At 45.4% G+C, this 27403-nt stretch overlaps 7 protein-coding genes across 7 annotated transcripts; 4 read left to right on the top strand and 3 right to left on the bottom strand.

The window, feature by feature from the left end:
- The first annotated feature begins 89 nt into the window (after nucleotides 1–89).
- Nucleotides 90–498, top strand: LOC104011686 (histone H4). Its single transcript, XM_009463979.2, has one exon. It carries the CDS (start codon nucleotides 129–131, stop codon nucleotides 438–440), a length of 312 nt encoding a protein of 103 aa, XP_009462254.1. The 5' UTR covers nucleotides 90–128; the 3' UTR covers nucleotides 441–498.
- A 38-nt stretch (nucleotides 499–536) lies between these two features.
- Nucleotides 537–1360, top strand: LOC104011685 (histone H2B 7). The gene has a single exon (XM_009463978.2). It carries the CDS (start codon nucleotides 928–930, stop codon nucleotides 1351–1353), a length of 426 nt encoding a protein of 141 aa, XP_009462253.1. The 5' UTR covers nucleotides 537–927; the 3' UTR covers nucleotides 1354–1360.
- A 254-nt stretch (nucleotides 1361–1614) lies between these two features.
- On the bottom strand, nucleotides 1615–3202 carry LOC148054622 (histone H4). Its single transcript, XM_087765789.1, has one exon. It carries the CDS (start codon nucleotides 1924–1926, stop codon nucleotides 1615–1617), a length of 312 nt encoding a protein of 103 aa, XP_087621915.1. The 5' UTR covers nucleotides 1927–3202.
- Nucleotides 3203–11032: 7830 nt separating this feature from the next.
- On the bottom strand, nucleotides 11033–13700 carry LOC148054621 (histone H3). The gene has a single exon (XM_087765782.1). The coding sequence runs from the start codon at nucleotides 12607–12609 to the stop codon at nucleotides 12199–12201; it is 411 nt and encodes a 136-aa protein (XP_087621908.1). The 5' UTR covers nucleotides 12610–13700; the 3' UTR covers nucleotides 11033–12198.
- Nucleotides 13701–13850: 150 nt separating this feature from the next.
- LOC104011683 (histone H2B 8) lies at nucleotides 13851–14387 on the bottom strand. Its single transcript, XM_009463977.2, has one exon. The coding sequence runs from the start codon at nucleotides 14310–14312 to the stop codon at nucleotides 13932–13934; it is 381 nt and encodes a 126-aa protein (XP_009462252.2). The 5' UTR covers nucleotides 14313–14387; the 3' UTR covers nucleotides 13851–13931.
- A 156-nt stretch (nucleotides 14388–14543) lies between these two features.
- LOC104011682 (histone H2A-IV) lies at nucleotides 14544–15407 on the top strand. Its single transcript, XM_009463976.2, has one exon. The coding sequence runs from the start codon at nucleotides 14695–14697 to the stop codon at nucleotides 15082–15084; it is 390 nt and encodes a 129-aa protein (XP_009462251.2). The 5' UTR covers nucleotides 14544–14694; the 3' UTR covers nucleotides 15085–15407.
- A 7433-nt stretch (nucleotides 15408–22840) lies between these two features.
- Nucleotides 22841–27367, top strand: LOC148054620 (uncharacterized). Its single transcript, XM_087766601.1, has one exon. The coding sequence runs from the start codon at nucleotides 26438–26440 to the stop codon at nucleotides 27275–27277; it is 840 nt and encodes a 279-aa protein (XP_087622727.1). The 5' UTR covers nucleotides 22841–26437; the 3' UTR covers nucleotides 27278–27367.
- The last annotated feature ends 36 nt before the right edge of the window (nucleotides 27368–27403 follow it).

The following is a 27403-nucleotide window of genomic DNA, read 5'->3' as shown; positions in this document are numbered from 1 at the left end:
GGGAAAGGGCGGAGACTGCGGCCGAGACCCCGCCCCCGCCGCAGTCCTCAACCAGGTCGGCTCCCGGGGAATATAGCGCGGCTCCGCGGGGCTGGAGGCGTGCAGTGCGGGCTGCAGGTGGCCTTGCCATGTCCGGGCGAGGCAAGGGCGGGAAGGGGCTCGGCAAGGGGGGCGCCAAGCGCCACCGCAAGGTGCTGCGCGACAACATCCAGGGCATCACCAAGCCGGCCATCCGCCGCCTGGCGCGGCGCGGCGGCGTGAAGCGCATCTCGGGGCTGATCTACGAGGAGACGCGCGGCGTGCTGAAGGTCTTCCTGGAGAACGTGATCCGCGACGCCGTCACCTACACCGAGCACGCCAAGAGGAAGACGGTGACGGCCATGGACGTGGTCTACGCCCTCAAGCGCCAGGGACGCACCCTCTACGGCTTCGGCGGCTAAACTCGAATCACAAACCTCGCACTGTTAAAAACACAAAGGCTCTTTTCAGAGCCACCCACCAGTTTCACAACGGGAGCTGTTTATTACTGAATTTTTGATATGACAAGTTTTTAATGCGCTTGTAACGTTGAAACACTAAGTCACTAATAGTTTCAGAATCTTAAAGCTGCTAGAAAGTATAATGCCTCTACCCTGAAAAAAAACGGGTACTGTAAAATACCCAGTGTACTAAGATCGGACATTTTAAATAATTTCATTAGATTTTAGTATGTGTTTAGATAAATTTTTTTGTTAGGTAAGACAATAACGCTGTCACTGTAACTGCAAAGCACAACGATTGTGTAGACGCAGCGCCTGAGCTGTGACGGTTACAGGACGGAAGTGCCCGTAATTACGTTAGTACTTTTTACTCCAATAGGAATGGAACGATTACAATCCTCTAATTTGCATAACGCCCTTATAAATAAGGGGGCAGGCGCCATTTTTTATGTTGTTGAGGTACAGTGAAGATCTTGGAAAGAAACTTTTAAGGATGCCTGAGCCGGCGAAATCTGCTCCAGCACCGAAGAAAGGCTCCAAGAAAGCTGTCACCAAGACGCAGAAGAAGGGCGACAAGAAGCGAAAGAGAACACGGAAGGAGAGCTACTCGATCTACGTGTACAAGGTGCTGAAGCAGGTGCACCCCGACACGGGCATCTCGTCCAAGGCCATGAGCATCATGAACTCCTTCGTCAACGACATCTTCGAGCGCATCGCCGGCGAGGCCTCGCGCCTGGCGCACTACAACAAGCGCTCCACCATCACCTCGCGGGAGATCCAGACGGCCGTGCGGCTCCTGCTGCCCGGCGAGCTGGCCAAGCACGCCGTCTCCGAGGGCACCAAGGCCGTCACCAAGTACACCAGCTCCAAGTGAAACGGTTCTAAACTATAACCCAAATGGCTCTTTTAAGAGCCCCCACGCATTCCTAAAAAGAGCTGTAATTGCAAATAGTTCTTTACCAGATTTATGACTTAAATCGTTGCAAAAATACAAAACATTGCATGATTTGGAACCATAGACTCCTTTTCTACAATTACTGTTTTTATAGTAATAAACAGCTCCCGTTGTGAAACTGGTGGGTGGCTCTGAAAAGAGCCTTTGTGTTTTTAACAGTGCGAGGTTTGTGATTCGAGTTTAGCCGCCGAAGCCGTAGAGAGTGCGTCCCTGGCGCTTGAGGGCGTAGACCACGTCCATGGCCGTCACCGTCTTCCTCTTGGCGTGCTCGGTGTAGGTGACGGCGTCGCGGATCACGTTCTCCAGGAAGACCTTCAGCACGCCGCGCGTCTCCTCGTAGATCAGCCCCGAGATGCGCTTCACGCCGCCGCGCCGCGCCAGGCGGCGGATGGCCGGCTTGGTGATGCCCTGGATGTTGTCGCGCAGCACCTTACGGTGGCGCTTGGCGCCCCCCTTGCCGAGCCCCTTCCCGCCCTTGCCTCGCCCGGACATGGCAACGCCACCTGCAGCCCGCACTGCACGCCTCCAGCCCCGCGGAGCCGCGGTATATTCCCCGGGAGCCGACCTGGTTGAGGACTGCGGCGGGGGCGGGGTCTCGGCCGCAGTCTCCGCCCTTTCCCCCGCCCGCCGCCCCCGGGCGGCCCTCGCGCGGCTCCGCCCGGGCTTCCCGCGAGACGGCGGCCGAGGCGCTGTCCTGGGCCCCCGGGACGCGCCCGCCGGCTCTGCCTGTGCCGAGCGGGGCTGGACCCCCGCTCCGCGCTCCCCCCGCTCGGGCCGCCCTGCGCGCTGCCCCCGCCGCTCTCAGCCTGCGCCTCGTTTCGCTTCTTTCCTGTGTCCCGCTTCCCCCCCGCCTCGTGTCGCCCCCCCGTCCCGCGGGTGACTGTTCCGAGGCAGCTCTGGGTCTCCGGCGGCGGCAGGAGCGGGGGCTGCGGCGCTCCCGTCCCCGTCCCTCCCCGCTGCCCGCGGGTCTGCGGCAAAATCCGACCAATCCGAGGCCGCGCTCGGCGCTGCCGCCCCGCCCCGCCGCCGATCACCGCCCGCCCCGGCTCCACTTGTGCTTTTGGCTTTCCATGCATTGCTTTTCCATTTTTTAGTTACTAGTATTTGCTTGCTTAGAGACCTTAGTCGCGTATATTTAAGTACTCTCTGCCAGGCTTGTCCTCTTCGACCTACAGCTTCTTTCTGCTACCAAGCCCTTCTACGTGTTGCTTAAGTGAGGAGGGGAAGGCACGGCTCAAGCCACGTGATGGTTTTTTTTTTCCTTTTTTAAATTTAACGTAATATTTCCTTCGTGTGGATTAAAACGTGATCCGTTTTATGTTTTGTTTGGTTTTTTTTTTTCTCGCGGAACGTGCACACATACATATGTCTGTCATACCTTTACTTATCAAGCATATTTTTGACTATTACAAGAAAAGCTGAGAGCCTAAAGAATTATTCTAAGAGAAGAGAAGGTAACGAACGAAGCACCACAAGTCAGAACGTCATGTTCTGAGAATGCTTCGTACTGGGGAAACTCGGCACCTTAAGGGAAAGGAGAGACTGTTCCAATAGTCTCACACTAATCCTCGGGTTATCACCTTGCTAAACACGTGCAAATCAGAATATAAATGCTACCTGTATTTTTAACACTTCACAACAAAATGCAGATCAGTATGCTATTATTACTAACCATCCTGGCTTAAGGCAGACCTGCTCAAGGTAATCATACTTACTCCCTGAAACAGATAATAATAAACTAATTTCTATTGATATTAAACACAATTTAAAAAGAAAAAAAGTGGGTTGGGGTACTTGTTTGTTTTGTTTTTTTTTTTTTAATAGCACAGATTTTTCACAAATTTCTGGTGATTATGACAATTTTTTTTTTCATTTAGCAGAGAAATATTGAAATAAACAGAAATAAGTCTTCAAGAAGTGTGAAAATTAGAATCTACTGAAAAACCCTTCAGGGATTTTGTTTTGGTGTGGTTTCTCTTTCAATTTGCATGTAGTCTTCATATTCTGAGAACTCGCATCACTATAAAAGATCTTCACTGTCATAATTCTATGCAATTTCTTTGGAAAACAGAAAAAAAAAAAAGTGTTTCAATAGCAACTCCCCAATCTCCCTACATCTTTCTTATTTATTAATCAAAATGGCTTATGTATTTTTAGGGTAAGAAATTTACCTAATTCTTTCCCTTTACCACCGCTCCCTCATCCCCTAGAAAGTGTACCGGATGCATGTAAAAAAGGGAAATTGCTATCCTTTTAGAAGATATATATCTTTTTATATATGTTACTTTTTCTAAATACAGAAGCATAAGGCAGCAGGGTTTTTTCTTTAACTCTCTGTTGTTATCTTTTAGCTCTTTTTCCATTTCCCTCCTCACCAGACATAACCTTGTTCAAAACTCTTCAGCCTTCTTTTATGAAATTGTGTAAGTCTATTCATGGAATCTATTTCAGAATTCAGGCAACCACCTGTTTTAGAATTGTGACTACAGTATTTAGGGAAGTGTCATAGCTCATTTAATTTTTTTTTTCCCCTGTGATATGAGGACCTCTTGGCTTTTCTGCTTAGTCACCTTCTTATAAACACTACTAGTCAGATTTCTGTTTGATTCCTACATTTCAACTAGAGCCTTCTACAATTAAGTGATAAGATCCATTAGCATGTGTGTCAGCTTCCAGTCAGATAAGCCTTTTATATTTACAAAGCAAAAGCAATTAGCAACTCCAAAATCCAAATCATAATGTTAAGATATTCATAGGATTGATGGATAAATGAAACAGTTATGGAAAGATATCTCAAGGAGGAGGAACCTCATGGAGGGCCTCAGGGAAGCTCTGGGACCTCTGCTTTACATTTCTGGGGGACACGTGAGAATGGCTGTGCTATATAGCATAGTAGTGGAGTTCTGCATCTGTACTGGGGCAATGTGGTGAGTTAGTGGGAACTTTAAACTGTACTTTTAGTTAAATAACTGATAAATAGTAACTCTTAAATATTATTTCTAATGTGTTTAAAAAAAAAACTAACGAAACCAACCCCACCCAAAACTCTTGAGGATACAAAGTATCAGTATTTGGAAGTGTTCTTAAAATACAATGTATACAAGTGTTCATAAAATACAATGTATTTTTAAATACCTCTTAATGTTGCCTTAGTGACATTCATTCCAGGGCCATTCAGCCAGATAAATTTTATGGGGTGAGTTAAGGACTTCCTGTGTGGGCAATATCTAAAGATCCCAGAAGTCAGAGATATCTGAAAACACATAACTGTATATACACATGCACACATATACATATAACAATTGCTATTCAGTCCTCATAGCATGTAATCAGTATTGACTAGTTCACATTGAACTGGATGTTCATTTTATTTCTGCATAGACCACACTTGTGCTGCCACAAGGGGAACACAAACTCTGTGCACACTTGCCTAAACAACCAGTGAAACAGCAAGAACAGGCCTGACAATGCTGCTGACTCTTACAATTTTCAGGCATTGGATGCAGAGGTGGGATGACACGTTTGGTCTGGTGAAACTTGTGTTATATTGGCCTCGACTGAGGTTACCAAAGTAGCCCGAGAGTGCCAAATGTTGGCATCCCCCACATTTTCTTTGGTGTCTCTGTAGTTACCTTTCTTAGGCTTTTAAAATCATCTCTCCTGGAAGCGGACTGGTCCATATCCATGTAGATAAGCTTCATTTTTGTTTCTGGGCATGTTCCTTTTCCTTAAAAACAAAAGAAACAAATCTGTTGGGTGACCCTGCCTGGGAGAACTGATGGGAAAACCAAAACTGGCACAACTAAGGAAAATAACATTCAACTTCAACAATCAGCACCATACTTCATTTAGGAGAAAGGGGGGGGGGGGGGGGGGGAAGGAAAAAAAGCTTTCTTAATGTTTTGTTTCACTGTATAACTAACCTGAATTGTAACTAGCATGGTTCTTTGCTTAAAAGTCCTTTAATCTCAGTGTGACAGTGATTTTGACAATGAGCTGTTTGACTGCAGCAAAGAATATAGAAATTCTCAAATGACACTTATCATTGCATTGGTACAGTGGGGCTCTTACTTGCTTTTCATGGGCTATCAGTAGTCTGAATTGATTCTGAAAATGTTCAGAGCTCAGCTCATTGAATTGACATCTGAAACACATGGAAAGTTTTGCATTTTATTTTTGGCTGTTCCTGAAAGGCTGTGGCACAGAAACCATCCTTCTTCCCTTTTCCATCATGCTTCTTACCGCATGCATCCACATGTACATTACAACATTGGCAGACTGTGCTAGAAATCCATGGGACCATACTGAACACTTACTGAAAATTCTTTCATATGTCCTCTGGAAAAATTTCCTCCATCTTAATGGTCCCACAGATTGAAGCTATTACAGGCCAGCATTTTGTATAGTTTTACTGGTCCATCCCTGATGGATCAGAGTGGTGTGCTTAGGATAACATACAAAAATGGAGGTGCAGAAAGAAGCAGGATGCTCATAACTGTCTCAAATATTCATGATATGGGGCAGGCATGCAAGAAAATGTTGGAAGGTCTTCAGAGACTTATGGCAACTAGTCCAGGTAAAGGACAAATAGCAGTAAAAAGGATATGCAGCAGATATGAGCAACTTTAGTATCTTGACTATATTTAATCTCCACATGTGCATCAGTGGCTTCAGAACATAGGACACAGCCCAGTATAGTACAGTCTTTATACATGAGCGAAGACAGGGTGATCAAGCCCAGTGACACATCTTCTTTAGCATCTTCCTGGTCCTGTGCTAGCAATTTGTCACAGTGCTTGGAGGTAAAACAACCTGTGAGACACAGAATCAGTTCTGGAACTGAAGCCATACACTACCACTGCCTGAAAGCTAGATAACACAAATAGTTCTTTCTCTATGATTAACTATTAACTGATGTTAAGAAAAAGGAGAAGAAAAAAAACACCCAAAACAAGAAAAACCACGCACTGCCTGAACACTGATGTGCTGCAACAGAGCTCAGTTCCAGAACATACAAGGAAGGGAAGGCGTTTTTATTTTAAAGCAAGAGTGATTTTACTCATGCATCCTAAAACACACACACACGCACACACTCAGAACACCAGGTAGGTTTCCAAGTGGGCAGGCCAGTATTGCTTGCAGGGACAGGCAGGACAAGGAATGCTTGCTCCGAGCCCTCAGCAGGTCTCCAGGGAAGGGGAGGTCTTGGCTACAATGTGCTCGTCTTTGACCTCTTGTGCGGTTTAGAAACTAACAGTAATTCTATTTTCTGTCTCTCCAACCTCTAATTCTGTAATCATTAGAATTTACTCACCAACTGTTGTCTCCATAGCTGAATGTCTTATTGGTCCAGGACTAATCATTATCTTCCTCTCATCTTCTCTCAGTTGCTTTAGTTTATACTGTCCTTTGTTTTATGCTGTGCTTTGTTTTCACAGCCTAGGCATCCCAGACAAGCTGCATGTAGATATTTCAGGATCCTGATTACCTACTATCTAGATGCAATTGACACCCTCCATACTTACAGATATTCTCCTGCTCTTCTTTCTGGTGCTCGTATATACTACCTATTTCCAGAGTTCTGGGAATATGTGGTTTGGTTTTTTGTTTTGTCCCCTCCCCTTTTGGACAAATGTGATTTTTTTCACATCTCACTATTTCAGTTATTAAAGTTGTATGAGTACTCACCAGAGTGGTAAAGGCCACCGCTCTTTTCTGAGAGAGGTTAAGACTTCAAAGTTTAACAGTTACGGAGTAGTGAAGTGTCCACGAAAAGTCAGGAGGGTGTCCTTTGTAACACTGCTACACACTGCAGCTCTGTACTGTCACCTGGGACATTAGGACTTTCTTACAGTAAGAGATCAGAGTTTTCACACAGACTGCAACTGGGATGCTTAGGGACTCTGCCACACTGATGTCTTATGAGCAGTAACTGTCCCTGAATAAAGGAGATTAGAGAGGCTAGAAATGTCTCCTCTCCTGGACTTTCACATTACAAAACCTTACGTGCTGGCAAGCAGCACCTGCTACTGTTCTTTGTGGTCTATACAGTGTTATATTTTCCTACCTTTTTTAAAAGGCATGAAAATGCCGGTAGGACCCAGTTTTAGAACTAGGGCAATGCATCTTTTACAATATACAGAACACTATAACACCACCATCTGACTGTTAGAAGAATTTGTCTCTCAAAGCCAAGGTATCAAATTGAGCTTACAATTTTCATCTACCACCTGTTTTTAATCAAATTTGGTTTGCATTGGTTTATACATTATGTTCCTCGAGTAGATTGCCTTTTTATTACTAGTCATTTTTACTTCAGTAACAGCTTTGCTGAGAAAACAGCTTCCTATTTGACTACCACTTCATAGTGTTATAGAAGAAATATCAGTGACTGTATTCTTCTCCCTGAATAGTCTCATTTAGCATTAGCAGCTTAGCACTAGTAGCTAAAGTAGTTGAAGCTTTAGGCCGCAAGAGCTGACCGACAGCAAACTTTTTGATAAAACTAACGCTGCTAACACAGAACTAGCTGAATTGGCAGATACGAGCAGAATGGACAAGGACCAAGTAAACAATTCTAAGAGAATGAGGTAGCTTCAGAAGAGGGCCAGCCCAGCAACAGTGAAAACCAGTAAGAAATCGAGAGACCACTGGCCAGAATTAAGTGATTGGACTTGGGGGTTGAATGCTGGGTGGTACAGGTATAATTGAGGGGCATGATCTGGCATAGGGGTCCCTCTCTGGAGGCAGCCAGCTTGAGCTGTAATCTGAGAACTAATAAAAAAGACAAATTGGAAACCTTCACTTGGACCTTACATTAATCAGCAGAATCCTAGGGTCAGTCCCTGTTATGGTGGCCAGCATATGTAAATCCACAAAAACAGTAGCTGACAAACAGTACTTCTTAAAGCTCACCTATATATAATAGAAAAATTTAGCAAATGTGACAGTGATATTTCTACATCTACAGTCTAAAAGATGTTTATGCCCAGCTGAAGATACAACGTGACTTGAAAGTGGGAGAGAAGAGAGACAGCAAGGCAGTACTGCCCAGGCTGGTAGGAGAGCTGAGGCTGGCTGAGCTCGGACTTCACTGTTTGTGACTGCTGAAGGCGGTAATCAACAGGTGATTCACTTGTGAAGCAGCCCTGAAGAGGGATTTGCAAGTGAAAAGAATGTGATAAGGTGTTTAGGATTTATCTTTATATACTGGCTCTCATGGAAACCCCCATATCACCTTTACAAAGCTTTTACATTACAATAGCTAATTCAAATTAAAACCTCACCTCTTTTTTTCATATGGATATCTCTGTTCGGAGTTTCAGAAACTAGTAGGTGTCAAGTAGGGCTGATTCAGATATTTTTTGTTCTAGAAAGATGCTTTCATCAGACCTTTTATATAGTTCTGATGAAAGGAAGTATTTCACCAGGACCTCAGTGGTTATGCTCTGTCTTCCCCATTGGACTGATTGGAAGTACATTTTTCCAAGCAGTGATTTGAGCCAGATGATGCAAACACAGTACCAGATCACTCATGGAGGATAGCTAAACAGCCAGGAACAATCTTAGCCAAATATCTCACTGAGCTTCTAAAGTCACCTGCAAAAGCACCTTACGTGATTATCAACAGCCACACAGGGCAAAGCACCAGCAGCTTGCAAGCCAGTCCTCAGCTAGTCAGCACATAAGTCTTGAGCACAGCCAGCTCCTACCTGGCAGCATTCATTAGCTCAGGCTCTCCTGCAAAAAGCAGGGAAATGCTGCTGGACCTTGCTAGTACCAGAGGAGCCTCCACACTTTTACTCTCACTTTGAGTTAGGAAATCTTGGACTACATCACCTGTCTGTGTCTCAGACTAAAGAAATGTTACATCAAATAAGCGGTCTATGGCAAATTCAGTTTTATTTCTCATTTGTGGTATGTTTGGGTTTTTTTGTTTTCACAAATACCTTCTTGGATCTATTCTGTATCAGACTTAAGTGATATTCGGGTTTTCTCTGAATTTTATAGCAAGTGTAAGTTGTCTATCAATTCTTTAAGTAATTTATCTTTGCTCAAAAACACAAATTTAAATATTCTTGATATCAGCTCTTATTCATACCTTAAAGGATTTTTTTTTTTTTCCCCAGCCTACATCTCATTCGGGATTTTCGTTATTGCTGTTTTATAGTTAAGTGATTCAACACCATATGCAAACTGACAGAGTTCCAGATAGGATTTATCACCTGTGTAAGGAGGAAAAAGGAAAGCTCACTGTATAAAAGCTATAATCAGTCTACCACTGTTCCCCATATCACTACTACAACCACCTGCAGCTGTCACAGGCTTCAAAATCCACACAGTAAATTTTTACTAATTGCTAGCCTGGTCCACCAGGACAAGCTATGAGGTTATTATTAGTGTCCTTTCGTGATGTATTATACCCCAAAACTACTTCAGACTTGGGCATTATAATTTAGGATTCATATGAGCTCACCCCTCCTGCAAAAAAAACTTACACATCCATTTCCTTCTCAGTTGATGGAATGCTAGTATTTTTTGATTCAAACATGCAACCCTCATTCTGAGTCCAAGTAAAGCTATAGTTATTAAAACAGTCCAAGGTCTCCAAAAGACTAGAAGAAAAATGGTAGAGATTAAGACCAATAAAAACTGTTTCCAGTTCTCACTCCTCAGAAAAGATTTATTTCTTGAACATGCAAAAAAAAGCATCATTTTTGACCCAAAATTCTGCTGAAACGTAAGTATTCTGACCCGAGGCTTATATAAGATATTAATTATCTACTATACGAAATATTAAAACCAGCTATTTTACTTGATTTGATTATTAATAATTTTATCATAAACATATGTAAACAGGTTTAGGTAAACACATGTCTCGATGTCACAGACAGTAACAGGGAATGAGTTTACTTTTACTAAGACTGATTTCTGCAATCACACTAGTAATCATCTACAGAAAAAGAAAAATCTGTTCCGAAAAACACAAATCCTGTGTCAATGAACAAATAAGGTGCGTGGGGGAATAAATCACATAGAATATCTTAATCCCTCAAGTACTGTTCCCGATATCTTCCCCCCTCCCTTTTACCCCGCCGAGGTTAAGTAACAGAAAATGGCTGAAAGTGAGAAAAACAAGGGGAAGAAAATGGTGTGCCGAGGCACTTGATTGGTCGGATTTTGCTGCAGAGTCCGAGTTCCTGACACAGGGAAAGGATGATTTCCTAAGATAAAGCCTCTGAGCAATTAACAGAAAGAAGAGAGTCTTGCAGTTCTAGGCTTTCCAAAAGAAATATTTCTTCTAAACAATTCTCCCTGGATCCTTGTTTCTAAGTTGAAACGAAGGCAGTATTCGGCTCGGTCCAACCGCTTCTTAAAGGCACAACTACTCATTGGTAGCATCGAAAAAATAAAAAGACATTATTTCCAATACTTCAATGGAACAGCAAGCTCCCCAAATTACATAAAACGGCCTGCAATTTATAAAAAAAAAGTGAAAGGCGACGGGAAGTCAGAGATAAGTTTTGGAAATTATTTTTCAGGCGCCGGTTACAAATTGATTGAGTAGGAGCGCACGGGCTTGTGCAGCTAAACTTACCTTTTCCCGGGAGGTTCACAAAAATCACTGAATACGACGGATAGGGAAGTCTCCGTTTAACAATAATTCTAGTCTCGATGTCAAGTTTTTAATCACTAATGCTCCTTGGAAAACACTTTCTCTGTGCTCAGTTCAGCAAATATTTCTAGGAGACTAAACACAGGCAGAGAAAAAACTTACCTAAATGGGCGTCTCAAATCATTCAGAGAGGAGACCACGAGTGCGTCCAACAGAAGGCACCAGCAGAAAGTACACCTCTCTTAAAAACGGCAGTCTCAGAAGTTACCCGTGCCAGCGCCCATACCCCCAGCTCTCTCTGGAAATACAACCTTTATCACAGGAATAAACGAGAATTCCTTGAGAAGGGCTGAAGATGCCCGGGGACGTCGCTTACGACAGGGACAATCAGACCACGAGTGATAAAGCACTGAGAAAAAAAAACCGACCGGGCGCCTTTCCTGGAAGAGCGGGAAAGGACTTCTTTCGCCTTCAGAAAAAAACCCGCGCCCCCCGCCCCAAAAAAGGGGGTTAGAAAGGAAAACAATATTTCTATCAGGACAATAAACCGTAAACGTTGTTACCATCGGAACATAAAAGTAAACGCAGCGTAGTGAGAAGCATTTACGGTATACTTACCTCTGAATACCTTCCCTAACCGAGAAGGCAGAGCTCCGTAAAGTCACCTTTACCAACTCCACAGGTTTGCATGAACAGTTTTAAGACACACAGCCGAAGAGAGAAAATACATAAAAATCTTATAGAGCTGGATATCTTCTCCTTCAGAAAAGGAAAGCCCAAAACTACGGTTTTTTCCTTAACAGCTAAAAAGAAAGCCCTCTGAAAAAAAAAAAAAATGCGTGGAAAGGAATTTTCACCCTGAACGGATTTGTCGTAGCACAATCACCTCAGTGACAATTTGGCAAACCACAGTTTTGCTACGCTCAGGGACCATTGCAACCCGTTATGAAGCGTCCCTTACACGTTTTGTTTGGTACTTACGTCATAAGATACGGGCTCTTGGTCACTGTAAAGCTACCTGAAAAGCAGAGGGAAGCATCGCTTCCTACGCAGGACTCGGATTTTACAGCTCTCTTTAACGGCCATGTGGTGGCTCTTAAAAGAGCCTTTGGGTTTTCGATAGCCTGAAAGATCCGTCTGCTAGAGGCTTAAGCGCGTTCGCCGCGGATGCGGCGGGCCAGCTGGATGTCCTTGGGCATGATGGTGACGCGCTTGGCGTGGATGGCGCAGAGGTTGGTGTCCTCGAAGAGCCCCACCAGGTAGGCCTCGCTCGCCTCCTGCAGCGCCATCACGGCCGAGCTCTGGAAGCGCAGGTCCGTCTTGAAGTCCTGCGCGATCTCCCGCACCAGGCGCTGGAAGGGCAGCTTGCGGATCAGCAGCTCCGTCGACTTCTGGTAGCGCCGGATCTCGCGCAGCGCCACCGTGCCGGGCCGGTACCGGTGCGGCTTCTTCACGCCGCCCGTGGCCGGCGCGCTCTTGCGGGCCGCCTTGGTGGCCAGCTGCTTGCGGGGCGCCTTCCCGCCCGTCGACTTACGCGCCGTCTGCTTCGTCCGCGCCATCTTTCCCGAAGCCGATCCCCAGCACCGAGTGAGGAGAGTCTGCAGGAAAGGCCGCCGCGGGCCCGCTGTTTATAGCCGCCCCCGCCCTGTGATTGGCTGGCGGGAAGGAGCAGCTTCCATTGGACAACGGGGAGGATTTGAAAAGCCCGCCGTCCGCCGCGGGGGAAGGGCGGGTAACGGCTGCTTCCCGCTCCACAGCCCCCCTCCTCCTTCCTCCGCTGGAGGCGGCCGCGCTGTCCCTTCTCTTATCCCTCGGCTCTGCCCCGCCGAGCGGGGCCGGCAGCAGCAACGCGCCTTGCCACAGCGGTGGCCCGCCAGCGGACACGGAGTTTTTAGTCTGACCCCGCGGCAGACGCTGTTATCGCCGCCTCTGTTCCGGGCAGCCAAGATTTCAGCCCCCTTGCAAAAAGCTTTTTCGAAAAAACAGCCGTGCCCGCACGTCTTGCGCCGCCTCAAGTTTGAGAAAGCCCTCTCATTCAATTTTTTTTTTTTTTTAAGGCATCCCTTATTCTTGTATTCACATATTACGTTATCACGTAAAGAGTTATGAGGAACCTCTGTCTTGCTGCACTTATTCTCCATTAAAGAGACGACAAAAAAAACCTACGCCACTTCCATATCAAATCTCGGAGACTAATAAAATTATTTTTGTCTATACCATTTCACTTCCGCTCTGCAGAGCCTGATAAATTTCGTGAAACATTACCTTCCATATATCGCACGTACACAGACTAATCCCTGTGGAGCCCTCCGAGTAAACAAGCTGCTCTGGCTTGCAGCCAAGTTGTTCGAGAATGACAGGTAATGTGTAAAGGGAACGACAACATTTTCGTAGACAAGGTATAAACTGTGTTGGAGCAAAGCTGCTATTGTAAAAAAAAAAAAAAAACAAAAAAAAACAAAAAAAACCCAACAACAACCAAACTGCTTTATTTCATATCTGAACGGCAGAGAAAAAAAACCAAAACACCCTAAACACTACCATGCATATTTCTCTTACCTTCCTAAAAAAAATGAAGTTTATTACTCTAAAATGAGGAAGGAAAACTTTAATAGCTTTAGAACTTGATTAAGTACTTAACGTTGTTTTTGTAGACCTCCCGATGTGTAAGGCACACACAAGATGACTCAAATCATTCCCGGCACTTTAACATGACAAATATTTTCCCTGCCATTAAACAGCACGTCCTGGTCTGGGAATTAAAGCAGTGCTAAAGACAAGTACCACTCACCGAAACGAATCAGTGTGATCGACTCTTTTACTGAAACGGTGGGTGGCTCTTAAAAGAGCCTTTGGGTTAAAACTGGCGATCCGAGACGCTCTACTTGGAGCTGGTGTACTTGGTGACAGCCTTGGTGCCCTCGGAGACGGCGTGCTTGGCCAGCTCGCCGGGCAGCAGGAGCCGCACGGCCGTCTGGATCTCCCGCGAGGTGATGGTGGAGCGCTTGTTGTAGTGCGCCAGGCGCGAGGCCTCGCCGGCGATGCGCTCGAAGATGTCGTTGACGAAGGAGTTCATGATGCCCATGGCCTTGGACGAGATGCCCGTGTCGGGGTGCACCTGCTTCAGCACCTTGTACACGTAGATCGAGTAGCTCTCCTTCCTAGTCTTTCTACGTTTCTTGTCGCCCTTCTTCTGCGTCTTGGTAACGGCTTTCTTGGAGCCCTTCTTCGGAGCAGGAGCGGATTTAGCTGGTTCCGGCATTTTACAAGTCTATCACTACCTGTCTACCGCAGGAACGACGTAAGTACAATAGCGGCGACGCCCGTATTTATAGGGACGGTATGCAAATGAGATGACTCAAGGCTCTTCTTGTCTATTGGACAATCCGGCTTCGTGATGTCAAACCCTCCAGCACCTCCGACTGGTCGCTGTTTCATCTGCCTCCTCATTGGTTAACTCCGCAATCGCAGCCTCCGCCAATCACGAGTCCCACCGAGCCCCAGAAAGAAGGGATAAAAAGGCAGGGTGGCAGCTCTCGCCGCATTTCATCTGTTTTCGCAGCTTTTTCTATCTTTTACGTAGGCTTTTATTTCTTTTTACTTTTTTTTTTTTTCCCCTTTTGTTTTGAACTCTAATCCGAGGCATGTCGGGCCGCGGGAAGCAGGGCGGGAAGGCGCGGGCCAAGGCCAAGTCGCGCTCGTCGCGGGCCGGGCTGCAGTTCCCCGTGGGCCGCGTGCACCGGCTGCTGCGCAAGGGCAACTACGCGGAGCGGGTGGGCGCCGGCGCCCCGGTGTACCTGGCGGCCGTGCTGGAGTACCTGACGGCCGAGATCCTGGAGCTGGCGGGCAACGCGGCCCGCGACAACAAGAAGACGCGCATCATCCCCCGCCACCTGCAGCTGGCCATCCGCAACGACGAGGAGCTCAACAAGCTGCTGGGCAAGGTGACGATCGCGCAGGGCGGGGTGCTGCCCAACATCCAGGCCGTGCTGCTGCCCAAGAAGACCGACAGCCACAAGGCTAAAGCCAAGTAACTTATCTCTTTTTAACAAACAACCCAAAGGCTCTTTTCAGAGCCACCCACATCTTCCTAGAAAGAGCAGGAACACCTATCCGAGTCTCCAAATACTCGCTTTTCGGGAAACTGTGTTTTGATATATCTGGGAAATTTTTAGATTTAAAGGGAAGGTTTCTTCAACACAAATAAGTTCTATATATATCTCTTGGATTTTGCTTTAGCTGATCGGTGTCTGTAGGGCCCTACACGTTTCCTTCTCTAAGAAGTAAATGTACTTATGTAAACGTCTCTCAGTTCCACTTTTCTGAAAAATCAATAAAAGGCAACATTTAGGATTGAGATCAGTCACCGTGGCGTGGTGCAAGGAGAGCAGACGAGAACGCGGGAAGGGTGGCTCGGTGCCTCCCGCTCCCTGCTTTCGGCGGGGGGAAGCACCGTTAATGCCGGCGGAGGTGGGGAGGGGGCGGGGCTTCCCTGCCCACCCGCGGCGAGGGGCGGGACCGCCGACGGCCAATCCAGGAAGAGCGCGCGGTTTTCAAACTCGGGGGGGGGGGGGGGGCGCGGGGGGGCGCGCTTTCCCCCGGCGCAGCCGCTGCTGCCTCTCCTTAGCAGGTGGGAAAGGAGCCCAAGTGCCTTGTGCGGAGTGGCTGCTATGTTTTCCTGCCTTATGAGGTCCTTTTTTTTGCTTCTTTGCCGTCGATGGCTTTCAGGCAGTAGTGACAGAATTCGAAGTATTCCCCTGGGCTGCCGTCCCGTAACTAACCCTGGACCGTTTCCAAAGGACAGAGTCAGCTCTCCTGAGTAAAGGATGGGGGTGGGGGGTGGTTGGAAACCGTAATGCAGGATCACGAGTTAAAACAAAATAGGCTAAAGTTTATTTTCCATAGCGTGTGAGTTCGTATAGAAGCACTACGGAAAGGCACATATACGTACAGCAGGGTAGCATCGTGTACCAGTCTAGACTCAAACTGATGTTTCAGTTCTTTCTTTGTCCTGACAGCATGGGTGGATTTTAAAAGTGCTGTTAGATTTAACTGCAAAGTTTTCTTTCCTCTTACGGTATGGCCTCCTGGGTGCTGGCTTCTTCGGTGTTGCTTTTTTGCGCTTGGCAGCCTTAGTCACCTTTTTGGTGCTCTTAGCTGCGGTGGCCGCCGGGTGCTTAGCTCTCTTCGCTGCTGTCTTGGCCTTCTTGAGCCTTGGAGCCCCTTGCACTCCTTAGAGGCCGTCACGGCCTCAGTGATCAGCTCGGTGGCTCTGGGGCCCACGGGCTTCAGAGCCGCCCACCGCCGCCTTCAGCTTCTTGGAGGTGGGGGCTGGAGCGGCGGGCAGAGTCTCGGACATGGTCAGAGACAGGTTTCAAAAAGATGGGGAGGAGTGTTGGGGGGATATAAATAAAGATAATCAGCGAGAGGTTGGTATTTATAGGAAGGAGCTCCTCTGCCATTGGTGCCTCGAGGAGTCTGCTCCGCTGGAAGATAGGAAAGTGCCTCTTCCCTCTGTGTTTCCTCGGAACAGATTAATTTTTTTTTTCTTCTTCCACTGTAAGGGACACTGCATTCCCTCCTTTTTTAGGCAGATACAGATCAAACAGGCTTTTGTTTCTTTTTCATTCAGTAGTGTTTTACGCGGAAGAAAACAAAGCTGCCCGAAAGGGAGCCAGGAATGCACCACCGGGAGCTGGAACCCTCTGGATTAGGCTGCCTGAGGGCTTGGGGGTTGTTTTCTTTGTTCTTTAAAAATGCCCCTTGAGAAACAAGGCGAGGAAAACTGCTGCTTTTTGCTGTGTCCTCCCTCAGGAGGCAGAGGAGTGAGTCATCGTGGCAATGTGTTAATCGAAAATGTTTTTCAAGCAGAGGAAGGTAACGCAGGAGTGCCCGGCTGCAGTGCTGCTTGGAAACAAGATGAGAATCGCGGGGCTGGTTTTAAACAATACTTGCTTCTCACACAATTTTCAAGTTGGGTTTTGGTTTGGTTTGATTCCCCCCCCCCCCCCCCCCCCCGAAACAGGCAGAGTACTACTTTTCCTTTTTATCAGCTCTGTCTTATTGAAAGAAGTAGTGTTAGGTATTGATCACCTATTCAGAGATGGACTTGAATTTCAGCATGGCTACTAATAGAACTAGGTTTAAAGCATTTGAGGATTATTTTTTGTTTAATAATCTCAGTTTATTTTCTGTAGTATATTAAGCAAAATAACCTTCTATTGGTGGATATTTAGTATGGAGGGAAGAGATTTCAGCGGGCTCATTTGTAGAAGGTCCTGATTGGGCCATTTGAAAGTCCTGTGTTTTGAAACAGAGGCCTCCCGGGTTTCATTTTTGCCCTCGGAAACACTGTGAGGAGGGAGCAGTTCTCTCTCTTCAGGACCAATGCTCACACTGAACTGCCTGAGAAGGAAGTGGGTCGGTTTTGCTTCTCTTAGAAATTAGGGAAGGAGGATTTTTTCCCCACTGATGTTTGAAAAATCACTCGAAAACACAAGTATTCTGACATTTTTATTTTCAAATGAGATACGGTCAGATAGAAATCTAGTCTAAATGTCTTTTTTTTCTATTATCTTCTTCACTAGAAACTAGTTACACTCAGTAATGGTAAATCACAAAATTTACCATTTTTTTTCTCTGCCTTTCTAGCCATGTTCCCTCCCTGAGATGGTGCATATAGAGAGTTCAGTTCCTCTCATAGCAGTTTATGACTAATGTTCTGTTTTCTGTGCCACCAACAGTATTTTCACGATGGTTTTTAGCATGTTTTTCATTAGTACAGGCAAACTGATGAGTTCTGTATACCAAATCCTCTTTTTCTTCAGCTAAGATATGACCAGAATATTTTCCTACAGTTACTGCATATAGTTCCTCTTCCTTGGGATACAAAAATGCACGGATGCTTCTCCTCCCAGGCCGAATCTCCCCAAGGGAGAAACGGGGTATTCGGAGAGTCCCTGAAATGAAACTCAATAGCAACGAAGGTACCGGTAAGCAGGGATTCTTTATTGCAGCGCTGGGCAGCGCGGGGGATTCTCCACCGTGAGTGCTCCACCGATTGGGCAGACTTTCAGAGAGTGTATACCATAAAGTCCTACCCATTCACAGGATTCCCGAGAATTCAGTTACATAATCATGGTGTTTCCTGGAGCTTATTAACATAGGCAAATGCCCGATCCGCACGCGCAGTCGTCTCCCGTGGTGGTCTTCAAGTGGTCTTTGGGGGTCTTCAGATGTCTGCTTCGCTGTGTTCGCTGATTGACCTTTGCTTCTGCCCAAACTCCGCCCTAGGATCGCGTAAACGGGCTCCTTCAAGGCTGCTGTCATTCTTCTGGGACTTCCCATCTTCCCTGCCTTTGTCCTCCCCCGGCCCAGTTGTCCCAGACGGGATTATCCCGGAGCCCCCTTATCTTCCAACCGTTCTAACAACCCCTAAATCACAAAGGCCTTTCTTTTGTTTAGTTAAGTGACCACGACATTTCAAACATCCTCCTTGCCCCTAGGCTTTAATTCTCTCAGGAGGCATTTGGATGCAGTGGCTTTGTCTTTCTTGGCTTTAACCCTTTCACTTGTTTCTCCTGACCAGCCATCCACATTCGATGTAGAAAGGCAATACATTCTTCTACCTCGTGTCACTATGCTTGTTACAAATGATCATACCTTGTCTGCATACCATAGTTAAAGTCCTATATATATTAAAATATGAGAGAGAATTGGAGTATAACACCTATTTACTTATGTGACAGACGACTTTAAAAAGTGTTCTTTAATAACAAGTATTTTATTTCCATTCAGATGATGAATTTCTAATTAATCTGGATCCTTCCCCAAATTTCTTTCCAACTATTCAGACAGCCTAAATTCTCAAACAGATTTCTACATAAAGGAGGAAGGCTTTAGATTTAAGAACAATGCACCACAGATGGTGGTGGTCACGAAGAAAGATTTAGTGCCATAGATGACCTAAATTACTTTTGACCTTTAAGTCCACACAAAAAACATCCTTATACTTTAAAGTACTAGCTGTAGCACAGGTAGTGTAATCTCTCAGAGAGTCTTCTCCCAAAGACTGTTATTCAACCTGTAGTTACTTCATAGTTTTCTTTTTTTTTATAAAACACTAGAAGATAATATGCAAGGTAATATAAAAAAAGCAAAACCCATCCTCAGTTGCAGAAACTTTCCCAAGTATGCAGACAGAGAAGCAGACCAGAGTGAAGTGATTAAAAAACATTCAAATTTTGTTAACTTTATCACAGTGACAACAGTCTATGGGAAAAGTCCTTAAATGTTCTTTTCCTTCAAAAAGTCTTACTCATGTTTTTCTTGAAAAAGACTATGCTTGATTACTCTGTAATGACCTGATTGTGGACAGTATAAAGTCCTTGTCCAAACTCCCTTGGTACTAAGCAGTCTTCCACAGTCTTAGAGGAAGGTGTGGTTTTTGTTGTTGTTGTTGTTGTTGTTGTTGTTTTAATTCCCACCCCTTCCCTGCCTTTCAGGAGAAGTTGCTTTAGGCTACTGTATTTGCAAAAAATGTAAACATATTAGAACATTTGCCTACAAAAGTGAATGGAATTATTTGCCTGCTACTGAGAGTGTCTCCAGCTGTGGGCTGTTCTTTGTAAAACTTATTTGAACATTTATTGGACACAGTCTACCCAAAGATTAAACATTTACAGGTCTATTCATAAATTACTCCCAAACCTCTTCACTCAACTGTTAGTTCCTTTAGTACCTTTCTGCAACCATACATAGCAAACCACAATATGATCAAGTAGGAATATCTTACAAATCTGGTGTAATGTATACAAACCTTTTGAATAGTATCAACATTAATTTACTTTTCCTATTCCCTTGAAAACAGACCTGCTTAGACACCAAATGAGGTTTAAAAAAGATACTGATATTGTTTATTTCTCACAGATACACAGTACACGATCAATTTAGACATTGGTAAACATGAAAGAAACTCATATGTCTCCATTCACAAAATTTCAGAGGCACTCGTATTGAGGAAATTTGAATGACAGGATTGAAGTCTGAAAGCCAGTTGCACTATAGCTGCAGAAACACAGCAGAAACCTGCATTTGTCGGTAACAGTAAATGCTCTGAGTGTATATAATATTAACAAAATAGTAGATGGCCATAAATCACAGGTAATTCTTTGGACGCCTTTCTCTTCGCATCTTCACAGATTCTGCCTAATATTACTGTGGCACAGCTGAGACACGGGGGGGGGGATCGATGGGTTTGGGGGATTTCTCCCCAGCACCGTAAAGCAGCCGAGACTCGGCCGCAGCTGCCGGAGCGCGGCGGGAGGCGCGGCCCGGGGCGGCCCCAGGCACCGCCCGCCCGGCGCCGCTGCGCCCCCGCTGCGGCAATTTCTGACCAATCCCGCCCGGGAAGGAGCTTCCCTCCTCCTCCTCCTCCTTGCCCTTCCTCCCCCTCTCTCCATCCGGTTACCTTCTTCCCCACCTTCCCCCCCCCCTGCCCCGAGTCGTTTCCATTTCGTTAAGCCGCAGGCAGGGAAGGTGAATCTGCTGAATGACACCGCGGTGAGGTGGTGAGCACCCCGCCCCGGCTGCTTTTAAAACCAGCCTGGGTTTTGAATACCTCCAGTGTTTCTTGCATCGACTGTTGGTTTTCTTTTAAGTGTGCTTTATTTATACTATGGCTGCTGCCCAGGGTAAAAAAACCCCAAGAGGCAGTCGGGGCTCCAGCTTGATTTGTTAGAAAATATTATTTTGATTCTGCAGACTTCACTGCTGAGAGAGCAACAAACCATCCTGCTTGATCAACTACTTCTGCAAGGAGTCTGTGATCATTAGAGCATTTCCCCCCTTGTTCATTCTGTCCTAGAAAACTTGACGCATGACTGCGTGGTGCAGAAACAACCCTACCATACTAACTAGGCTGATTCGGATAAGCCTTTCTCCTCTGCAGATGGCGTTTCTATATGTCTCCTCTTTAAGAATTCGATTATTTCAAGTCTCTGCACTCTGTGTATGAACGTTATTGCTCTTGACATGTGGGGAGGGATTTCAAATAGAAGCCAAGTCCTTCCCTCTTCCTACAGACACTGCAGCTTTTTCCTGCCATAGAACTTCCTCTAATGCCTCCCCAAGTAGCTTGTGAGAGAACCATGGAAATACTGTACAAACCAGGACACTAAGTAACTTGGAATCCCTGCCAAAAAACCCAACCAACCAAACAAAAAACCAGTTAAGTGACTAGGAGCTTTGGGGAGGCGGGGAGGGAGGGGTTTGTTTGGTTTTGGGGATTGTTTGTTGAAGATTTTTTTTGACCTTATGAGAAAAACAAAACTCATCCTCAACAAGTGCGTGTAATTGCATGGCAGTTGATACCACCAGGGATCAGGGTAGAAGTCTTTAAGACATGAGAACTATTTAACACCAGTGTTAGGAAGTGCTCACAGTTATGCAAGCAGCTGTGTACTCCAGAATTCATTTCTGTAGAGGAGAGAGATGGCTCCACCCTCACCTTTTCACTCATCATCTCCTGCTCTTCTCTATCATCTTGAAAAGCCAGTAGAGATAAGGAGTCCATTTACTTAAGGTAACTGCCTATGATACTTAGGCAGCTCTTCTGGCCTCAGTAACCTTTTGGTTGGTAACTAACTTTATACTTAGATTGGACCTCACTAAACTTGATAGATTCAGCCACTGACCTAATAGATAGTAAAGATAAGTAAGAACACTTTCACCCAGTACTTGTCTCTGTTCTGAAAGTGTCCTAGTATCCTTAGTAGGGAAGCCATTTTAGACCTTTAGTCATCTTTATCACTTTTCTCAGAACTTTCTTGTCCAGTTGCACTACATCTTTTTTTGATTTAGAGGCCAGAAATGTGCACTGTACTTCAGATGCAACTGTTTCACACAATGCTACAATGGTACAAAGATACAATATCCTCTGTTTTGCTCTCTGTTCATCTTCTGGTGATTCTTGACATTCAAATTATTTTCATTTTGGTACTTCTGACCGTCGAACAAACTATTTATTTGGTTAGTTATTTATTGCTTTCTGTTGTGGGAGGATTTTTTTATTAATATCAACCTGGAGGGTGCAGTGAAGGTGGAAGATGGTGGTGAGACAGTTCTGAAGACTGAATCAGGGATCAGGAGGACAGGTAGTGAAATTGAAAACTATGGTCAAAAAAGGTGAATAAATGAGTAGGCTGAAGTTTATTTTCATTTAATGACATCCAAAACGCCTACAGCTTGGAGAGCCCAAGATATGTATGCTGTAAATGTCATAGCAAGAGCACTGTTGCAGGTCAGGGAAATGGAGATTTTGTTTATCACCAAAAGGATGGTTTGATTTGCCACCATCCATTATGATCCAGAACTCCAAGTCCACATATCTCTACAGGCAGTGAAGTTCCCATTAGTTGCTAGTCCTAGGCACTCACTGTGTGTGTACAGACGGCTAACTGCTGAAGGACCTTGCAGCTGCATCAGAGCAGCTCTAATGCTTTTTTAAGGGGAGGGGGGATTTCAACAGAAAATTTCATACTAGATGTGTGCATGTGTTTGCGTCTATGCACGCACATATAATGCGCTGGAGGTGTAAAAAGACAGTGTCATAGAGAACAACAGCAGCATAGGATAATCATTATCAGGATAATACTAATAAGATTAATATTTAATTAATATACATTGAAAAACAGGGGAAAAAAAATAGGTTATTACCTTCTAAAGGACTTTTTGACTTTCTTCTATGTGGGTTTTTTTTTTTTTTTTTTGCTTTCAGCCCAAGCTATCCCTTGTCCATCTCTGCAAGTTTGGGGACAACCAGTAAGGGCAACTGAGGGTTACTGCATAAACACAGCAATGCATGAAAAATTAACACTTTTAAGTGTCAGTAACTAATAAATACATATATGATTTTAGTGAGGTTTATAAAGCTCTGTCAGAGATGGACCCCACTGTTCCTGGGGTAGGAGCTGCCACAATCCACGCTGCATGGGGATTTTCAGCTTCCACCTGGAGGAAAGCTACTTTGAATGCACCAGCAGTGGCCTTCAGCACACAGTTGCAAGTAGAGCCCAGAGGCAAATGTACACCTGAGAAGAAACCCTGCTGTGCCCTGGGCCAGACAGACCCGTGGGGAGCAGTCAGTCTAGGTGCCAGGTCCATCAGGTTAGTTCAGGTGAATGAGAATGGAAACTGGGTTTGAGCTGACCAAAACTCAGGCGGTTTAGGTGCATATTGAGCTGTCAGGTGCAAAATGTGGGATTCTCCTTCATATTGAGGGGATAACCACCAGTGATGCCGGGGGCCTGTCTTCAGTATCCTTGCAGATGGCCTGTGCAGAAGTGTAGGTTGATGGCCTGGGCAGAGATTGACAGCTTGGAGTCTCCATATGAGTAGGATGCACAGAGCATTAATTTTGCTTATGCTTTAATTAAAAAATTTGTGATGCAACTTGCAACAATAATTTATTTTCATTGAATTAGTCAACTTCTGTAATATTTTCATGTTGATTGTTATTGTAGGCAAAAATACATCTCTCTGTTTACCTGGACTTCTACATTTCCTATGATTATGTTATTTATATCTCCAATTTGTAACATTTCCATCACAATACTTTTGGCTGGTTTAAAAACACACCACGGAGACTTTCTAAGTTTATATTAATTCTCCTAATGAACTGAAAATACATGTGCTGGCAGATCTACTGAGAGATTGGCAGCTCTTTCAGACAACAACTAAACACTTTTCCTCAAAACCCCAAGGAAAAGTAGATCACTGAAGAGAAAACAAATTTTGATATTTACATTATTCAACAGCCTCCTCAAGGGGATGGTTGTCTTTTGGTAAGGTCAGGAGCATTAGCAGGAATGGCAGGATGGGAGATTGAAAGCTGATGAAGAAGGGAAAAGGAGCACTACGATCTGCTCTGACATACCTAGAGCGGGAAGAGGAGTAGAGTTGCTTTCTTGCTCCTTCATGCCCTCCCCTAACCTGCTACTTCACTCCAGTGTCCCCTGGCTGCCTCCCCACATCATGGGAGATAGCTCAAGGCTCTTCCAACTAACACTGCCTGATCAAGAAGAGGAAAACAGAACTTTTCACCTTCCCCATACTGCCTTGATTAATGAGAAAAGCTGAATTGTAAAAAATTTAAAAAAAATAATTAATGGGTAGTTCATATACTCACTTGTTGGTTCTAAGTTATAAAATCCATGTAAATGAATCACCAGAAATGAAGGATGAATGCTGGCCATAAAATATGAGACCAAGATGTCATATTAGGAAATGAAGTGCTACTCCAGAATTCAATCAATGCAGATTGCTCAGTTTCTTCTTTCTTTTCGAGAACATTGAAAGGTTTGAGCTCCTGTAAACAGGATGTATGCCCCTCCTTTTTGTTTAATTTTGTCTATTTTCAGGAATGCCCCAACACTTCAGTAATATATACACTGTTATTTTATACCTACAGCTGCCAGTGAAAAGTTTAGAAAGATACCACATGCATAGATTATGCCAAAATAAAAAGAAGAAAATTAAACTGTCTGTTGTTTGATGTGAAAAACATAAAATTGGGTAAGCATAACTTAACTTTAACAATCATGAAATATAGACTAATATTTCCTCAAATAACCAAAGCACACTGTAATACAGCAATCTAGTCTATGTGCCTGTACATTGCTGTCGTATCTACAAAGTTTCTGTGTAAAATTGGTCATAATAAAAATTCACACTTCAGACCGTCTGCGGTTTTTATCCCTTTTGAAGCTAAGCTATTGCTTAGGTCAGGAACAAATTACATAATCAGCTGTTTCAGTTCTTCAGTTGGGTTGTCACTTTTAAGAGGTAATGGGCCCTGGATAAGGATGAAAAGTTGATTATTTAAGGAAGTCTAATATAGAGAGGATCAAGAAAGTATGGTGCAAAAATAAGCAAAGGTTAAATTTCATGGAAAAAATAACTGCACAATAAATGCCACAAAAAGAGATCTAGTGAGCTAAAAAAAAAGCAAGAAATGGATGCTAAAAGAGATTGCAACTTTTTGACAAAGTGCCAATCAACTCTAGACATGGGAGGTGAATAGGGCAGCCTGCAAGGCAGAATACCTATTCCCACTAAACCACATGAAGAGAACTAAATTATTTAAGTGGATAATCTAAAAGAATAACATTTGAGGTCATCAGGTGAAATGAAAGCAAAGCTATAGAAAAAATGTGTAAGAAATTACATGATTAAAAACAAACATGCCAGATGAGAAGGAAAAAATAATTATTTCAGCAGTCCTGAAGAGGACAAGAGAGGTCCTTTGAATCTAGACAAATAGAGGGAAAACCACACTAATCACTGCCAGGGAAAAGGTGTATGCTATTAAATACTGAGAGAAGTAATAGGCAGGGAAGCACACATTTATAGTTACGCAGAAGCTTTACCGAGCTCTCTGTTGTATTCCATTCACGCTGTAACCCTAAATGAGCGAGAAAAAAAAGGCTGTATATCAATTCATTTTTTTCTCAAACCGTAAGTGAACAGATAATTAGCATGCAAAGACACGGTGATTCTAATATAAACTGTGGAGCTTCATCTGTGCCAACAGCATCATTAAGGTTGATATGCAAAGATAAATGTGTCTTTGCTATTTCTGTAGAACTAAATCAGCTGAATCAATAAAGGCTGATATAAACACTAGAAAGCTGGCTATCTACACATGAAAACAGACATCAAAGGAGTGGCCAAACAAACTGAATTAAATAACCTACATATTAGAAGGCTACACAGAGAAAGAGAAAAAAAAAGTCCCAAAGCCCCAAAGAAAGAGAAAATTCTTTCAAGAAAAAGGTATGGAAAAGGACAAACAATGAAAAAAATGTGACAGCTCAAAGGGAAAAGGCCGTGAAATTACCAAGAAAAAACTTTTCACAAACAGGAAGTGTTATAGTAATGGGGTCCCCTTAGGAAACAGGGAAAAGATGGGGAGGATCAAACAAAACGACAAATACCTGACCAACCAAACACGAAAAATAAAACCTGTATATTGCATGCAGATATAATTAACCAGGGATAAACTCCTGACAAGGAGATCGTAAATACCAAATGTTTAGAATAGCACTTCTTTGATAATCCTTCGAGAACAAAGTAGAAATACCCTCAAACACAAATTCATGGTAAATTTAAATACTAAGACAGACAGAAAAAGTAAAACGGTGTGTGTGCACACGCGGGGTTTGAGGGCACCAGTGGTGCCTCCGGGAGGCTGTGCAGCAGCTCCCGCACCATGGACTGGTGGTGCTGGCAGACCCCCAGCAAAACTCAACATCTTCTCCCGAAAGAATAAAACTGCTGGGCTGGCTATACCGGAACCCTCCAAGGCTCCGAAGTTACTCCTAAAGGAAAATGCTATGCCACGGGGGATGCTACCCCACAGTGACCTCCCCAAGAAGAAAAAATCGACGGACCAGAACGCCACAAGCGCGGCCTCCGCGTGCCCCACCCCCCCCGGCCCTTTGTTGGAGCGCAGCGAAATGGCGGCGGCGGAGCGCGGGCGGGGCGGGGCGGCCCCGCGCGGGCGGGAAGCGGCGCTCCCGGCCCCGCCGCCCCCATTGGCTGGATTTTGCTGCAGCCCCGCGCCCGGCGGCGCCCGGCGGCGCCCGGCTCCCCCACCGGCACCGAGCGCCGCCACGACGCCACCGGGAAGCCGGGCCGGGCGCGGCGGGAAGGAGGGGGCCCCCGGGGGTTCGCTCCCGCGGCGCCCCTCGGAGGCGACGGCGCGAACGCCCCTGCCCGCAGGGGGAAGGGCGCGGAGAAGAGCCCGCCCTTGCCCTGCCCCGCCGCAGTCCTCAACCAGGTCGGACCGCTGGCAATAAAGGGCGGCGCTGGCGGCCGTTCCCGGCGCAGACTGCTTGGGTCGAGCAAGGCGCGATCATGTCCGGGCGAGGCAAGGGCGGGAAGGGGCTCGGCAAGGGGGGCGCCAAGCGCCACCGCAAGGTGCTGCGCGACAACATCCAGGGCATCACCAAGCCGGCCATCCGCCGCCTGGCGCGGCGCGGCGGCGTGAAGCGCATCTCGGGGCTGATCTACGAGGAGACGCGCGGCGTGCTGAAGGTCTTCCTGGAGAACGTGATCCGCGACGCCGTCACCTACACCGAGCACGCCAAGAGGAAGACGGTGACGGCCATGGACGTGGTCTACGCCCTCAAGCGCCAGGGACGCACCCTCTACGGCTTCGGCGGCTAAACTCGGTTCCTGCGATAGCTTACGTCTCTAGAACACAAAGGCTCTTTTCAGAGCCACCCACCCTTTCGTGAAAGAGCCTTAGTCACGGGTTATACGTATATACCTTATTTCTATGGTCGTGATACG

This window comes from Nipponia nippon, unplaced genomic scaffold, assembly GCF_047370975.1.
Source record: "Nipponia nippon isolate SJK-2023a ecotype South Korea unplaced genomic scaffold, ASM4737097v1 scaffold_3, whole genome shotgun sequence".
NCBI lineage: Eukaryota > Metazoa > Chordata > Aves > Pelecaniformes > Threskiornithidae > Nipponia > Nipponia nippon.
The sequence above is the reverse complement of the archived record's forward strand: the minus strand, read 5'-3'. Positions and strand labels throughout refer to the sequence as shown.

Coding starts and splice junctions, on each gene's coding strand:
- LOC148054621 (XM_087765782.1), bottom strand. CDS start 12,609: ATGGCGCGGACGAAGCAGACGGCGCGTAAGTCGACGGGCGGGAAGGCG.
- LOC104011686 (XM_009463979.2), top strand. CDS start 129: ATGTCCGGGCGAGGCAAGGGCGGGAAGGGGCTCGGCAAGGGGGGCGCC.
- LOC104011683 (XM_009463977.2), bottom strand. CDS start 14,312: ATGCCGGAACCAGCTAAATCCGCTCCTGCTCCGAAGAAGGGCTCCAAG.
- LOC104011682 (XM_009463976.2), top strand. CDS start 14,695: ATGTCGGGCCGCGGGAAGCAGGGCGGGAAGGCGCGGGCCAAGGCCAAG.
- LOC148054620 (XM_087766601.1), top strand. CDS start 26,438: ATGCTATGCCACGGGGGATGCTACCCCACAGTGACCTCCCCAAGAAGA.
- LOC148054622 (XM_087765789.1), bottom strand. CDS start 1,926: ATGTCCGGGCGAGGCAAGGGCGGGAAGGGGCTCGGCAAGGGGGGCGCC.
- LOC104011685 (XM_009463978.2), top strand. CDS start 928: ATGTTGTTGAGGTACAGTGAAGATCTTGGAAAGAAACTTTTAAGGATG.